At 44.7% G+C, this 17224-nt stretch overlaps 1 protein-coding gene across 3 annotated transcripts in view; it reads left to right on the top strand.

Annotated features, from left to right (window-relative positions):
* SLC37A3 (solute carrier family 37 member 3) overlaps positions 1-4017 on the top strand; it is a 48947-nt gene extending 44930 nt beyond the window's left edge. For all 3 annotated transcript variants that reach the window (XM_080818444.1, XM_080818445.1, XM_080818446.1), the window contains exons 14-15: positions 1174-1239; positions 2620-4017. In XM_080818444.1, coding sequence (XP_080674570.1) covers positions 1174-1239; positions 2620-2712 — 159 coding nt within the window. In that variant the 3' untranslated portion in view covers positions 2713-4017. The remainder of the gene's footprint in view (positions 1-1173; positions 1240-2619) is intronic.
* Positions 4018-17224: the final 13207 nt, after the last annotated feature.

The following is a 17224-nucleotide window of genomic DNA, read 5'->3' as shown; positions in this document are numbered from 1 at the left end:
CCTGTTAGGATGGCTGTCATTTTAAGAACAACGATAGAAGAGAACAAGTAGTTCCGAGGATGTGGAGGAACTGGATCTCTTACGTTGCTGGCGGGAATGTAAAATGGTGCAGCTGCTGTGCAAAATGCCTCGGTGGGTGCCTCACAAAGTTAACCGTGGAATTACTGTGTGACCTAGCAGTTCCACTCCTGGGAATTAAAGAACTGAAAACAGGACTCAGACCTGTGTACCCGTGTTCATGGCAGCGTTATTCATAATAACCGCAAGGTGGAAACAAACCGAACGTTCATCAGCTGATGACAGGACAGACGAAAGGGGGCATGTCCGCAGTGTGGACTATTATCCAGCCATAAAAAGGGACGCTCTTCCAACATGTGCCGCAGCCTTGGAGACAGTACGCTGAGATAAGCCAGACCTGGAAGGACAAACACCGTGTGACTCCGCCGAACATGAAATCTCTAGAACAGGCAAATTCTCAGAGGTTACCAGGGAAGAGGGGCTGGTGGGGAATTACTGCTTAATAGGTGCAGACTTGGTGTTTAGGGTGATGAAAAATTTGGGGAATAGTTAGTGGGGATGGTGGTACAACGCTGTGAATGTACATAACGCCTCTGAATTGTACACTTAAAAATGGTTAAAATGGCCACTTTTATCATATATATTTTGTCATAATAGAAAAAGAAAATGGGCCAAATCCTATTAGATTCTTTTCAGTGATTGTAATAAAGTAAAAGAATTTGCTGTAGAATGTTAAAGCCGTATAGAAATCCCCTGAGTCTAAATAACACCGTGGAAAAATGGGCAACATGTTTAAAAGTCAAACTATTTTTAAAAGCATCAATTAAAGTGCCTCTCATTGGGAGAAAGAACAATTAAACAGAAGTGGCTTGAGGATGTTCATCTTCCTCTTATTGGCAAAGTGAACAAAAATAAACTTTATAGTCGTGTTGTCTCTTCTGCTGTGTTTGTGCTAGACTCTGCCGGCTTACAAGGTGAAGGCCAGGTGTCTTTAAGTAGGAACGTGCACGGGAAAGCTTTGCGAACCGGAAACCATTCTGCAAATCCTAACTCCCTTCGTATTTTCTGGAAGAGCTGTGTTTAACCTACCCTTTCAGCTACTCGTTTGATTAATTTACAAAGGATTATATTGTAATTTCTTTTTCTCCCTTGTAGTATTTAGTGTCTTTGATCCAGGACAACCTGGGATGGATGTGGGTGTTCTACTTTTTCATTCTCATGGTAAGTGAGTGTGTGCCTTTTTTAACTCGTGGTTTTTTTACAAATTTAGTTCAAAGCATGTACTCTGATCGCTTCTTAAATGAGCACAATTGCTGATTGCTCTTGGTGAGCCTCTTGTGAAGAGTAACATTTCATGAATCTAAACGACAAAGTCTTTTTTCAGGGTGGGGCTAGGTCTTCTCATTTGCCCTTGTCCTGAGCCTAATGAATATTGTCGTTTATACTTCCAGAATAAGTGGTGAGAGATTTACTGAAAGTATTAATCGGTGTACTCTTCTGGGGTACTCTCTATCTGCTAGATAGAGTAGTTTGGGAATTCTGAAGGAAATTACAGGATACACCAAGCAACACGGGGCTCAAAAAAAAAAAAAAAAGCGTTACTATAATTAACACTGTGGTATGTAGGTTCTAAAATGAAGAGAGTCTCTTGAGAAAATATTTGTCGTACCTTAAACATTCTTGGCTGGAATTGTGTACTTTCTGGGAAATAGCCAATTCAGAACAAGGCCTTATACTTTTAAAATGTTGCTCTCTTGTTGAGTGAGTATGTGACCTACCCTCCTGCTTTATTGGTGAGGTAGTGCTCGAGACAGATCTCCCTGAGAGGCTTCGGCGATCGCTTCATCCACGAGGGGATGTGTTTGTATCCCAGCCCTGAATCTAGTGCATCCTAATTGGAGACAGCCTCAAGGGGCCCACGTCCAGCCATGGTCCTCTAGCATTGTTCAAGGAGTCCAGGGGTAGTTCAGCTTCCAAGTTCCCTGGAGCTGCCTTAAGGCTATGTACTCTGCTGTCACAGAGGATGCTTCTTCCGCCTAACTGCCTTCCGCCTTCTAAAGACTGGGCCATATGTCTCTGTGTTCTACTTCTGACATCTGTGCTAAAGAGGGAAATGTCTCCTGATGAACCTGCTGTGTGATCATACAAGAAATTGTACTAGAAAGAAAACTGGATCTCTTATGAGAAGCACTGTTCTTAAAGTGAGCTCCAGGGGCGCCTGGCTGGCTCAGTCTGCACAGCGTGCAACTCTTGATCCTGGGGTCAGGAGTTTGAGCCCCACACTGGGTGCAGAGGTTACTTAAATAAATAAAAAATAAAAAAATAAAGCGAGATCCAGTACCAATTTTTTGCTCTGCCTGTGGCACATTATTTAATTTTCTGTGCCTTAGTTCTTTTCCTGGAGAGTATGTAACATGAAGTTTTTAAAAACATATTAACCTCGATTTTCAAAATTTTTTTCTAATTCATTAGAAAAGATTGAGTTATCTTTGTACAGAGTCGAAATTAATGCAATTGTCCACATTCATTATTACGTTCATGGTGCTCTAACAGGGTTAATTAAATTGTCACTGCATATTTAATGCTTTTTTCTCTTCACAGACAAGTTGTACAATTTTATTTATCTCGCCATTAATAGTGAGGGAAATCAGCTATCTCATGCAAAGACGACAAGCTCATGTACTGAGTGAGTGAGTGTTGCCCACGGAAGAGAAGAACAATGGGAGAAGCATCGCGACTATTATTTCTTTTAATTCACGCTATTGGGGGTTGTCTTAGGAGCTCCAGCAAGACCTCAGATAGTCAAGCCTTTTTCAGCAGTGTCAGCCACTTGAGCTGCTGACCAGTGGGGAAGGCTGGGCTGTTTTTCTGCACTACATGAGTTACTGTGGGTGATTTTCATTGTCGCTTTGCAAACGTACTGAATGGCCTGTGAAGCTGCCAGCCTCTTTATTTGGCCTGTTGAGATTATCCTTGTAACCCGAATTACTGTCTTGGACTCGGACCCTAATTCTCCAGCCTGGAAAGTTCAGTGGCCACGAGACAGTTGCACGTGGTTTGCATCAATGATGGGCTCCATGAGTAGGGGAGGATCGCTGGATTCTGCTTTGATAATGAGCCTGCAGAGAACGGTTCAGCTTTGAAGCCTCCAGTCCTGGTAGAGTGCGCAAGCTGCATCAAGCACAAGCCTGCCTTGGACAAAGAACCCCTTTGTTAACAGTGGTGGGAAAATCACACTACGTGGTGACGGGCTCAGTCCCTCTGTATCTGATCTAAAGTTAGTCAGCTCCAGAAGCAGAAATACCTTCAAATTATTGTCATCTTGTTTTCTTCTGTCTTCATTCACAAGTCACTTTGACTCCTGGAAGTACTCAGTCTTCCTTTCAAGGACCATAAGGTACATCATCTGTTGTCATGAACATTCCAAGGTATAGCTCACAACTGAAGTCCTCAACCCCAGATGTGCTCTCTGGGAACGTTAGGATCCACTAGGACACTAATCGGCTTAGGCCTGTTTTCAGAGAATTGAGCTTTCTCACTACCGGGTTCCTTGAATTACCTCAGCAGAAGACTAGAATTAGAGACAAAGGAAAGACCTTTTGTCCTAGTAAGCGTTAAGTATGTGACCTTGAATCACATCAACGGGTTACTAGGGCCTGGGGACTAGGTATCTATTCTTTAGAAGTTTGTAGTGTATATGTCTTCAAGGCTGTAAATTCTCTACTAATTATCAATATTTTTAGGTCATTCTGTATATGTATTTTAAATTTATGGACACGAACTAGGGGGAAAATGTGCAATTTTGAGGGCTGCCTAATTGGTGTTGGGTTAGGGAATATTTTTCAACTTCTTGCTTTATACTCAAAAATGTGGTGTGTGAATTTATGAACTTGGTAATGTTATTTAATCAAGGAGATTTCCAATCAGTTAATGCCTCGTTACTGACAAAAAAGGGAAAATACGGAACACAGGAAGGGAAAATAAACTGACTTTTATAGTAAATAACCTGTCCATCTGATTATTTAAATACATACTCTGACTTTCTCATTCTAGGGTATGATTCATGCCTTCTAATTTCCTGCGGTTGGTCATTTACTGACCCTGTGGTACTGCCACATAGTACAGCTAGTTTCTTCCTGATGGCCCCATCTCTATTCTGTTCTGTGAACACCATCCCTTCCTCTTTGTGTGAGAGTGTGCTAAGTTTGGATGACTTGCCTGGTTGTAATTTAAGAATTGCCTATAGATGAATGCTTGAATGCTATTTTTTATTATTTAACCTCCCTCTGACATTTGGCTGACAGTTTCCTCTCTGCCCACATCATCAGTATGGTAGCATCTTTGTATCCTGACACCAACATTGTTTTCTTATCCTGTTTATTTTTTTATTTTTATTTTTCACCCTGTTTACACTTAGCTGGGTGAGTGTTCCCCTGACCTCTCTGTAGCCCCCAAGCAGTATCTAAAATGAAATTTTAAATAGATAAATGCTCTGCCCTGAATGAAAGGGTATTTTGCATGATGGATATATTTCCTAATTGTTCTCGTTCTGGCGGGCTACGTAGGAATCAGCTTTAAAGAACTCCTAACTTCACTTTTGTATTAATTTCTTGGCCCTTGAAGAAAAGGCCAAAGGGGAAGCTAATTTGGAGATGACGGCTTCTCTGGCAGCTACGTCTCAGATGTTCACTAGGTTGAAGAAAGTCACTCTGGCCTGCCCTTTCTGGTCATGCTGTGTTTTCTTCTCTCCTTCTGTGTAGTTTCAAAGGAAGAAAGGCCTCTCCCCGCTCCTGCGTGTTCATTTCCTTCCTGCTTCCTAGAAGACCGAAGTCCCGTAGTCAACATTCACACAAGAATGCATCGTGAAGTCGTTGGAGAATGCACAGTGCTCTCGTGTGTTTCCTCCCTGCCCTCTTTAAAACCTCCAGAACCTTCTCTGCCTCCCCCATAAGTAACTGATAAGGCCTTTTCTTAGCCCTACTAGTTCTGCTGACTCCTATCCTGTTTTTCTTTGCACAGCCAAATCCTTTGGTTCATGGATGGCCTCTGCTGCCTTTCCGGGTGGCCTACTAACTTCCTCTCTCAGTGAGGTCACCAACTGTGTATCTGCTTGCCCGGGACAGCCCTGGCTTTGATTCCTGTTGTTCTGACAGAGTTATCAGTAACACCTCCCTTCTCTACACGCGCCCGGCTTTGGATACCATATCCTTACCCTCTGATCTCTTCTTTCCTCACCCTACAGAAGCCACACATCTGAAGACCACTGAATTTGGAAATCTTTTTCTTTCATTCCTTATCCTTCTTATTCCCTTGTATTGGACACTGGTAACCTCTCCATCCTCCCCAGGACTTTCCCCTCTTGGCTTCTTTCTCCTAACCTCCTATCCCCTATACTGGGTTCTCTCCTCTGTTCACCCTCTGGTAGTTTTCTTTTCTTTTCTTTTCTTTTTTTTTTTTTTTAAGGATTTTATTTATTTATCTGAGAGGGAATGAGCGCACAAGCAGGGGGAGCGGCAGGCAAGGGGGGAAGCAGGCTCCCTGCCGAGCAAGGAGCCCGATGTGGGACGTGGTCCCAGGACCCCGAGATCATGACCCAATTGGAAGGCAGACACCCAACCAATTGAAGCATCCAGGTGTCCCTGGTAGTTTCTTTTCTACAGTAAGTGTCAGCACCTTTCTCTGATGAGCAGTTCTTCTCATCTACCAGTAGCTCTGGTAAATACTAGTGAGTAAGAAACCACCGAAGAGAGGTCTGGCGTCCGTTCATTAAATACTGTCTCTGGTGTATAGTGAAGAGAAAGTCTCAAGGGAAATGGACTCAAGTCCTATAACCTCAACCCCTTTGCCCCGTCCCTACAAAGACCAGTCAACCCCTTTGCCCCAACCCTACACAGACCAGTCTGCCAGTTGCCTACATGAACGGTTTCCAAGGTTTCTGAGTCATAGGCCCTCTTGAGAATCTGAAAGATATTTACCCTCTCCCTAGATCAAAACACACATAGGAGTGAACATTCAAATGTGTTACAGGGTGTTCATGGGCCAAAACTTAAAGCCTATCCTTGGACCACAAAGTTAGAAACCCTGGTGCAGAGAACCAAGTGCCACCTGGCGTGAGGTTTTCCACAGTCTGGTTTCGAGCTGACTGGGTTCTTTACTGATGTAGCCACGCTACATGAACCGTCTACAAAACCAGTCAGGCTGGCTTCTCACGTGCTACAAATGGCAGTTGTGTTCTCCTATCTTTTTATCTTTTTTAAGTAAGCACCTGTATTTAAATTTTTTTAAAGTTTTTTTGAAACTAATTAAAATACAGGTAACATTTACCACTTTAACCATTTAAACCATATAGTTCAGTAGTGTTAGGAGTATTCCCATTGTCATGTATACCTTCTCATCTGTAATACCCCTTTTTAACTCTCAGCCTTCTGAATCTCAACTTTCTTCCAAGGCTTGGCCAGCACCAGTGAGTCCAAGAAACCTTTCCCGACCAGCCTGACTAGCACTCACTGTCTCTCCTTCCTTGGCTACGAATAGCAATATGACTTGCTTGGTGCTTAGCTCTTTCTGTCTTAGCTATTTTTCACAGCTAACTCCCCAAGGAGATTGTTGCTCCTTTTCTCCAATTTCCTGCCTGGTTGGTGCTGAGTAAATGTTGATCATGTTGGAAAAGGTGGAAGGAAAAGGAGAGAGTGGAGGGTAGGCAAAGCGGGGTGCGGGGCCCTGATCCTGCCAATGGCCCTTCCCCTTGCTTTATATGCAGTACCACCTCCTGCAGTGGCGGCGGGGTTAGGAGGCTGGCTGGCCTAGGGTGCATTACCCTCTCCTCAGGCTCTTTGGGAGACCCATTAGCTCTCCCAGAGGCTAAGCAATGGTGAACAGTGAGCTTTTCTTTTTTTTTCCCCTCTCTTCAAGATTTTATTTATTTATTTGACAGACAGAGATCACAAGCAGGCAGAGAGGCAGGCAGAGAGGCAGGCAGAAAGAGAGGGGGAAGCAGGCTCCCTGCTGAGCAGAGAGCCCAATGTGGGACTCGATCTCAGGACCCTGAGATCATGACCTGAGCTGAAGGCAGAGGCTTAACCCACTGAGCCACCCAGGCGCCCCCCCCACCTTTTTTTTTTTTTTTAAGATTTTATTTATTTGACAGAGCACAAGCAAGGGGAGCAGCAGGCAGAGGGGGGAGAAGCAGATTCCCTGCTGAGTGGGGAGCCTGATGCGGGACTCGATTCCTGGACCCTGAGATCACAACCTGAGCCGAAGGCAGCCGTCCAACCCACTGAGCCACCCATGCCCCCCAACAGTGAGCTTTTTTGTTCCAAGGCAGATCCCATGCTGTTCAAGCCGCTGCGTGATTTTACCTGAACCGTCCTCCTTCCACTGCTGTCCCAATGCTGTTCATCCGTCTCAGCCCTTGGCGTCCTGCCTCCGAGGAGCTTTCCTGAGGACGCTGTTCCTCATGCTCTCTCTCGTCTTTAAACTTCTATAGCTGTTATTCCTAGATCACACAGTCTGATGGATTTTACTGCTCTGTTTTGCTCTGGTTGTTTCTGGTTGTCATTTCCTCAATTAAATTGTGAGCCTCAAAGAGTCAGCTCCATGTCCAAGGGTGTACCTGCCATTGAATCAAGATAGCTGGTTCACCTTCCCACGTGGCCTCTTGTACTTTTAGATTCAGGGTCCTCTTCCTTTTGCTTTTTCCTTCCATGCCCTGATTGTTTCTGGTGGCCAAGTTTGTCTCAGCATCTATCGGAATAAAATTAGAGAGGAGATAATGATATTTATGTATGTGAACATAGATAAGACAATATGGATCACTGAAATGTTATATGCATGTGTTACAGCATAGGTAACAGTATATATGTTTTATGTAAATACATATGTTGCATATACACACATACATAGCATACATATATACATATGTGTAAAGTCTAATACTTGAAAGAAATTATGTACCTGAGTACCCAGTGGTATGGTCTTTCTATCATCCTCACGTAATAGTTCACATGCATACACGCCTTTCAAAAGTGCCCACCCCTCACTACTCTCTCTCACGCCCACCACATCATTGTGACTACGGTAGGCAGGTCGCGTGGTTCTGTTCCTCAGATGGGAGAGCTGAGGCTCAGAGACATCCGGTGGTCACAGAGCTAGTAAAGGACAGAAGCAGAACTGAATAAAACCCCAGGCCTTTTGCCTTAACCCCAGCATCTTTGCCATTACCCACTGTGGCCTCTTCTCATTTAATCTTATCCTAGCCTTACTTGCGGGGTATACACGTTGTGCAACTGCTCTCATCTTTTCCGAGGCCCATAGTCCCGGGGCCTGAGCAGACCTCGAGTCCTGCACCTGCTGCTTGGCGGGGTGCCCCCCCCCCTGCCCTGTCAGGCCCCTCAGAGCTGCTGCCCTTGTGCCAGCCCACTCCTTCCCTCTGCAGCTGCCTCCCACCCCAGGTTTGCCTTTGTAAAGGCAAGCACCTCTTGCCTCTTTTTCTCGGTCCTTCTCCCTGAGGCTCGGGGATTCTGCCACCTGACAGACTCTCGCATTGTCGTTTCCTCCCCCCTTCCGGGGCCCTGGATAGTTGCCGCAGGTGTGATGATGTCACATGCTCACTTTTGCCAGGTCTGCCTCTTTGCTCTTGATCGCGGTCCCTGCCCCGTACCCTTGTTTCTAATGAAGGCTTCGTTACCTGTGAATGAGGGACTTGCTCTGGAGATGCCGGGAGCCTGCTTTTTCAGGCCTGCTATTGCCCTCCTATTGAAGGAATAACTGTTTTTTTCTTTTCGCCTTCCAGGAATTCAAGAAGTAGCAAAATCATTTGGGACTGTTTCGAATCCCCTTTATCACGGTGGAATGTTGGTAAAAGTGCTGCCCTGTTTGACCAGAATGTTGGGGATTTTAATGGGATGATTGTATTTAGATGAAACCCTTCATCTGAGGACTTCAAAGGCCTCCACCTTGCTTAATAGTTACTATCACACCCTAAAGAGGGACATCAAGATGCCACAGTCCTAGACTCTCTCTGATTCTCTGTGTGTGTGTGTGCAGTTGCTTCTTTATTTAGCGTTTTGTTTGTTTTCTTAGCCTCACCATAGACAAGTTTCGGAAATCTAACAGTAACACAGCTGGTTTCCATGAAAATGACAACCTAAAGAGTAGCATACATGAGGTGCCTTTGTTTTGTGGGATGAAAATGTTAGTAGGCTTATGAAAGGACTGGAGGCAGTTGGGTGCGGCTGGGAGGGGAAGCAGCTGTGGGTAGAGTCTAGTCCGCCCACCGAGACTGTGCCCCTATGTCCCCAGAGCCGTGGAACAGGTTTCACCATTGTTGGCCCTACTAGTTGGGTTCATGGGGAAGATGATCCTATGAATGAGCTCTTGTGGGGAATGTAGGTGCTGCATTATCACCCAGATTGGTCCTTTTAGCAGCACTTTTTTTTTTTTTTAAGGATTTTATTTATTTATTTGATAGAGATCCCAAGTAGGCAGAGAGGCAGGCAGAGAGAGAGAGAGAGGGAAGGAGGCTCCCCACAGAGCAGAGAGCCCGATGCGGGGCTCCATCCCAGGACCCTGAGACCATGACCTGAGCTGAAGGCAGAGGCTTTAAGCCAGTGAGCCACCCAGGCGCCCCCTTTTAGCAGCGCTTTTGAGAAAAGAGCCTGTGTCACCATTAGAGGAAAGGTTCCTAATTAAAATAACACCAAAGCCTCCCTACCCCCAACGCCCCACCCCTGGTCTCTGCAATCACTTAGGCTATGGAAACAGCCTCTGGATAAAGGGATGGGTTAGTTAAGACAAGACTCTTCTGGAGAAAAGCCTCTCAGGGGTGGCATGTAGAAATGACCCAGAGCAGTCCCCCTTCCCGCACCCCCTCCTGTTGGGCTGAGGCTGAGCACGGCTGCTTTCCGCCAGAGTGTATGTCGGGCTGCGGGACTGTAGTGGTTCTCATCTGGAAGGAGCTTTCCTACCCACAGTCACATTTTCCTCTCTCTACCCTCCCCAAAAGGAGCCGATCTTTTCACAGTCGAGTTCCTTCCCCGGCTCAGGCCACCTATTTCTTGACTCAGCAGGGGGAGACAGAGTCCCAGAGACCCTGCCTGCTGCACTTTCCAACACTGGAAGGTGCCACATGTTCTTTATTTCATTATTGATGTATACGTGTTTTGAAATCCTCTTTCTTTCGCGATGACTGCACGTGTGGAGTTCCCGTTCCACGCCGCCGGGCCCTCCCTCAGCCTCCTACCACCTCTGATGCCGCCCAGCCTGTTCTACAGAGAGATGGAGATTCTCTGCAGTTTCTCTCCTTGGACGGTTCTGTCTCCCAGAGGAAGTGATGCCTTAGCTTCCCTGTAAATCCCATGGCTTTCGAGTAGCTTCCCTTCACCATTCGTTTCCAGTCATTAACCTCCGCGAGCCTCTCGGTTGAGATCCTCAGCCATCCCCTCCACACCGTGCTGCTGCCATCCCTTCTACCATGAGGAGGGAGTCCAAGTTCAAATCCCAGCGGATGGGCTACCCTTGCAAACCTCGCTCGCTCTCTCTCCCGCTCTCTTCTCTCCCTGCCCCAACCATTCCTTCTCTAACCTGGACACCGGCTTTGAATTATTGAGGTGAGAGCTAAAGGTTAGTCTACCCCCTACTTCCCAGGAGTAAACTCCTTCGCATCGTCTGCTGACAGCTATCTGGTACCCAACTTGGGAACATTCTCTTGGGGTAACCGAACGCACTCTCCCTCGTGAGGCCATTCCATTGTCCTGTAGCTTGAATTGTTAGAAAATTCGTTCTCCTTTCCTTGTGATTTCTTCTTCCAAAGCAACATGGATGTATTTTTATACTCTTGGAATATTTGAGAACAGCTTCCCTCTCTCTTTCAGCTTTTTGGGCTTCCCATCTTAAATTTGTATAGAAACTGGGCACCTGGGTGGCTCAGTGGGTTAAAGCCTCTGCCTTTGGCTCAGGTCATGTTCCCAGGGTCCTGGGATCGAACCCCGCATCGGGCTCTCTGCTCGTCAGGGAGCCTGCTTTGCCCCCACTCTGTCTGCCTCTCTGCCTACTGTGATCTCTGTCTGTCAAATAAATAAATAAAAATCTTAAAAAAAAACATTTGTATAGGGGCGCCTGGGTGGCTCAGTGGGTTGGAGCCTCTGCTTTCGGCTCGGGTCATGATCCCGGGGTCCTGGGATCGAGCCCTGCATCGGACTCTCTGCTCAGCGGGGAGCCCGCTTCCCTTCCTCTCTCTCCGCCTGCCTCTCTGCCTACTTGTGATCTCTGCCTGTCAAATGGATAAATAAAATCTTAAAAAAAAAATTTTGTATAGAAACTATTCCACAGCTATTGATTTCTGAGCAAATCTACCAGTGCAGCTCTTTACCTGTGAAGTCCTCAACTGTCTTCTTTGAGCTCCCCTTCTCTCGCTGATTTGATTTCCCCTCTCCTAATCTTCAGTCTCGAGAACACTCTCTGGACACAATTGTTTCGTCTTCTGTGCGCCAGAGGCTCTTGTTCACACACCCTGTTCCCAGCCTTGTCTTTATCAGTCTACGCAACCCTGGAAAGACAGGATCACCTTTAATCATTTAGAAAAGTCTCCTGGTGAGTGGAAGGTAAAACTTAGTGAATTTTTAATTTTCTCTTTTCTGGTTCTTTCCTTTAGAAAGCTTCCTTTTTCATATTTTTCTAAAACCTACAGATGACTACGGAGTATTTATCTCTAGCCCCAATTTATTACTCATTTTTTAATCTTAAACTGCCTGAGCTCACTAGGATGTCCTGTTGGCAGCCTGATTTAAGATAGCTCGTTTTCTCCACCCAGTTTCTGCAAATCCACTACTCATATAACCTTCCTATTGGTCTTTGTATAATAAATTACTTGGAGGGTGCCTGGGTGGCTCAGTGGTTTAAGCCTCTGCCTTCGGCTCTGGTCATGATCTCAGGGTCCTGGGATCGAGCCCCACGTCAGGCTCTCTGCTCAGTGGGGAGCGTGCTTCCCCCTCTCTCTCTGCCTGTCTCTCTGCCTGTCTCTCTGCCTGCTTGTGATCTCCGTCTGTCAAATAAATTTTAAAAAATCTTAAAAAAAAAAAAAGCTGCTTGGAAATTTTTGAATGACCTTGATTCTTTGTCATTAAGTAGCAGTCTCTTTTCCTAGACCATGAGTCCTCAACTGTGCCATGATCCTCATACTTTCTGGTTTCTCTTTAACTGTCAATGGCTATACCATCCTGCAGGCCCCCAGGTTCACAGCCTTGAGGATCATTTTTGGCACAGCTTTTCCTCTCTCCATGCGGTCGGTATCCAGGTTTGCTGACCCTTCCTTGCTTTTCTCATTCATTGTTCGTGTTGATTTCTAAGCCACCTTCCTCTACCTGAATTATTCACAGCAGCCTTATTTTTGGTGTTCCCTGACTTATTTTTGTCTTGTCCTTCTCCAGTCTGCCCCACACTCAAGCTTTGAATAGTCTTTAGCAGTGTTTTTGTGGTGCTATTCTCCTGGTCAGGAATCAAAAGTGTCTACCTTCACTGGATTAATTTTGAGATCTTGTATGACTCCTCACCTCCAGAGAGAAAGTCTGGGGGACGGGAGCTCTTAGAGCAAGCATGGGGGACACTTCTCTTCCATTGGCCTCTTGTTTGTTACAGGGTTGAACACCTCTCTTCCCTTGTCTTCTTTTTTTTTTTTTTTTTAAATAACAACTTTACTGAGATATAATTTACACATACTGTACAAGTCACCCACTTAAAGTGGACAGTGGTTTTAGGCACATTCACAGAGTTGTATGTCCATCGCTACTGTTAATTTTAGAACGTGTTCATCACCCCAGGAAGAAACCTCCGATTCATTGGCAGTCACTCCTTCTCCTTTCTCCCCAGCTCCTGGCAACTACTGGTTTACATTTTGTGTGTGTGTGTTTTTTTTTTAAGATTTTATTTATTTATTTTAGAGAAAGAGCACCAGGGCAAGTAGGGGGAGGAACAAAGGGAGAGGGAGATAATCTCCAGCAGACTCCGTGCTGAGCTCACAGCCTACCTGGGCTGTATCTCAAAACCCTGAGACGAAGCCAAGAATCTACCCTCAACTGACTGAGCCACCCAGGTGCCCTCTAATTTACATTCTGTATCTATTTGTCTATTTTGGACATTTCATATAAATGGGATCATATAATAATATGCAATCTTTTGTGATTGCCTTCTTAGCATAATGTTTTCCAGGCTGTTCAAACTGGGTTTTTTTAGATTCTGTATTTGCTTGGCATTCATTCAGCAGAGAGCCAACTGTATCAACTGTACTTTCTTATGTTCCGTATTCTTTTTTTTTTTAATATTTTATTATTTATTTGACAGAGATCACAAGTAGGCAGAGAGGCAGGCAGAGAGAGAGAGGGGGAGGCAGGCTCCCTGCCGAGCAGAGAGCCCGATGCGGGGCTCGATCCCAGGACCCTGAGATCATGACCTGAGCTGAAGGCAGAGGCTCAAACTCACTGAGCCATCCAGGTGCCCCTTATGTTCCATATTCTTGATGCTCTGATATTTGTGGCCTCTCTGACTGGGCAGCGACTGCCTGCCCCTCCCAGGGTTAGCCAATTCTTAGAGATAGCAAAGAACTCCCCCGGAGCACAGTTTTCATATGCAAACGAACCAATGCCGGAGCCTACACCCTGAACCAACCACCTACTTTATCTACCACTCACACACCACACTAATATTTTTTGCATGAAATCACCCCAGGGCCAGGTACCAGACAACTAGGGACAGCCCCTATTTCCCAAAGCCTGTCGGAATTGTTCAGACAAGGCAGTCCTAAACTGTTTACCCTGTCCTGCCTCGCTTTTCCTGCAGAAAACCTAATAAAGGCTCTGCTTCCGGTTTTCTCCTCCTCCTCCTGCCTCCGGACCCAAACTGGAGTTTCCCCTTGTGGCCCCATGTGGCACGGTGTGCCCTCCTCTTGGGAATTGTGAGTAATAAAGATCTTCTTCCAATGGCATCGACCTCTCTGTGTCATCACTCAATAACCTCCATGAAGTATAATTCAGCAGGTAAAATTGAGGCAAAGGCTCCTTTATGTTCCATCTGTCAGTTTTTAATTCCATTTTTTTTAACCGGATTGTATGCATACACCACGTTCTTCATTCTTCAGCTGATGGACATTTGGGTTACACCCACTTCTGGCTATTGTGCAAAATGCTGCCATGAGATTTGTGTACCAGTTTCGTGTGGATATGTTTTCAGGTCTCTTGGGTGTATTCCTAGGTGTGGAATTGTTGAGTCATATGGTAACTATATGTAACATACAGAACAGCCAAACTATCTTCTAAGGGGGCTACATCACTCTACAATCCCACCAGCAACTGGTGGAAGTTCCAATTTCTCCACATCTTCATCTCTACTTGTTATTGTGTGACTTTTTAAATTTGGTCATCTTCATAGATTTGAAGTGTGGTCTTACTGTGGTTTTAATTTGCAGTTCTCTATTAACTAATGATGTTAAGCAACTTTTCATGTGTTTATTGGCTGTTTGTATGTCTTCCTGGAAAAATGTTTCCTTTGCCCATTTTATTTTCTTTTGTTTTTTAAAGATTTTATTTATTTATTTGACAGACAGAGATCACAAGTAGGCAGAAAGGCAGGCAGAGAAAGAAAGGAGGGGAAGCAGACTCCCCGCTGAGCAGAGAGCCGGATGCGGGCTCGACCCCAGGACCCTGAGACCATGACCTGAGTGGAAGGCAGAGGCTTCAACCCACTGAGCCACCCAGGCACCCTCCTTTGCCCATTTTAAAATTAAGTTATTTTGTCTTCTTATTGTTGAGTTGTAGGAGTTCTTTATGTATTCTGGATACAAGTCCCTTATTACATATATGATTTGAAAGTATTTTCTCTTAAAGTGTGGATTGTCTTTTCATTTTCTTGCTGGTGTCTTTTGAAATGCAATTAAAAAAATTTTTTTGATAAAATCAGCTTACGTATTTTTTCTTTTCCCTCTTTTGATTTTGGTGTCATATGTAAGATATCTTTGCCTAATCCAAGGCCATGGAGATTTAGTCCTAAGTTTTCTCCTAAGAGTTTTATTGTTTTAGCTCTTACCTTTGGGTGTATGATCTATTTTGAGTTAATTTTTATGTATGGTATAAGGCCATATACATTGAGTTAATTTTTGTATATGGCATAAGGACAGGTTCATTCTTTTGCGTGTGGATATCCAGTTGTTCCAGCAACATTTGTTGAAAAGACTGTTCTTTCCTCATTGACTTGTTCTGGCACGCTTGTCAAAGATCCATTGATCAGGGGCGCCTGGGTGGCTCAGTGGGTTGAGGCCTCTGCCTTTGGCTCAGGTCATGATCCCAGGGTCCTGGGATCGAACCCCGCATCGGGCTCTCTGCTCAGCGGAGAGCCTACTTCCTCCTCTCTCTCTCTCTCTGCCTGCCTCTCTGCCTACTTGTGATCTCTCTCTCTCTGTCAAATAACTAAATAAATAAAAATATTTTTTAAAAAAAGATCCATTGATCATTAATGTAAGGGTTTATTTCTGGATTCTCAATTCTGTGCCATTGACCTACACATCTAAATGATCTCTTTGTCTGTCCATACGTCAGTACCACCAGTCTTGATTATTGAAGTTTTGTAGTAAGTTTTGAGAGCAGGAAGAGTGGGTCTTCCTACTTTGTTCTTCTTTGTCAGAATTGGTTTGGTGATTCTGGGGCCCTTATATTTCCATGTGAAATTTAAAGTTTGTCAATTTATGCAAAAAAAAAAAAAAAAAACAAAGGCAGCTGGAATTTGGAAAGGGATTGTGTTGACCCTATAGATCAATTTGGGGGAGCATTGCCATCTTAACAGTATTAAATCTTCCAGTCCTTGAATATGGGATATCTTTCCATTTATTTAGATCTTCTTTAATTTCATTCAATGATGTTTTGTAGTTTTCAGTGTACAAGTCTTATACTTCTTTTGTTTCATTTATTCCTAAGTAATTTTTCTTTTTGATGATATTGTAAATGGGATTGTTTGCTTAATTTCTTTTTTTCTATTTTTTAGATTTTATTTATTTATTTGAGAGAGAGCACAAGCAGTGGGGAGGGGCAGAGGGAGAAGCCAACCCCTCCCTGAGCAGGGAGCCTGATGCTGGACTGGATCCCGATGTGGGACTGGATCCCAGGACCCTGGGATCATGAGCAGAGTCAAAGGCAGAGGCTTAACTGACTGAGCCACCCAGGTGCCCTGTTCGCTTAATTTCATTTCATATTGTTCACTGCTAGTATGTGGAGATACAGCTGATTTTTTTATATTGATCCTGTGTCCTATCCCCTAGTTGAACTTGTTTTATGTTCTAAAGAGAGAGGGAGAACGAACAGGGGAGTGGCAGGCAGAAGGACCCTGGGATCATGACCTGAGCTGAAGGTAGACACTTAACCCACTGAGCCACCAGGCATCCCTCTTAGGACTTTTTTTGTATGCAAGATCACATCATCTGGGAATAGAAATAGTTTTACTTTTTTCCTTTCCAATTTAGATGACTGTTACTTCTTTTTCTTACCTAATTTCCCAGGTTAGAACTTCCAGTGTAGTGTTGAATAGACGTGGCAACAGTGGCCATCCTTGTCCTGCTCCTAATCTTAGGAGGAAAACATCCAGTCTTTCACCATGAAGTTTGATGTTAGCTGTGGGCCTTTCATAGGTGGCCTCTTACCTTTTTGTCATCCTACACTATCTTGTTTCTGTCTGCTCTCTGAATTTATGGTATGGTGGAAGGAATGTGGACCTCAAAATCAGATTTGGATTTGAATTGCTTGTCTTATTAATTCTACCAGGAGATGTTGAGTATTAGACACCAGTGTATAGAAGAAAATCCCTGCTCCTAAACTACTCTTAATACAGTGTGAGAGACTGTCATATGGATAAAACATTTCAGTGTGCTAAGTGGTGTGATGGGGGTATAGCCAGGGCTGTGAGGAGTACAGAAAACAGGCCCTGGGGAAGATTGACTTGAAGATATGATGCCTAATTGCTCTTGAACAGTTGGAGATAGTCTTGGAAGAGAGGAAACATGTGCAGAGATGGGATGGTAGCTGGAATCTTTGAACCACAGGTTGGTCAGTGAGGCTTGAGTGTGGGGTGCTTGCAAGTGAGGGGCTTAATTAAGGTGATTCTAGAGAGTTAATTGGGGTCTTGCAAGCTTCTGAAGGCTTTGTAAGAACTGGATGGTGGTAGGGGAGGAGGT

Source organism: Martes martes, assembly GCF_963455335.1.
Source record: "Martes martes genome assembly, chromosome: 11".
NCBI classification, from domain to species: domain Eukaryota; kingdom Metazoa; phylum Chordata; class Mammalia; order Carnivora; family Mustelidae; genus Martes; species Martes martes.
This window is presented reverse-complemented; position numbering and strand designations above follow the sequence as displayed.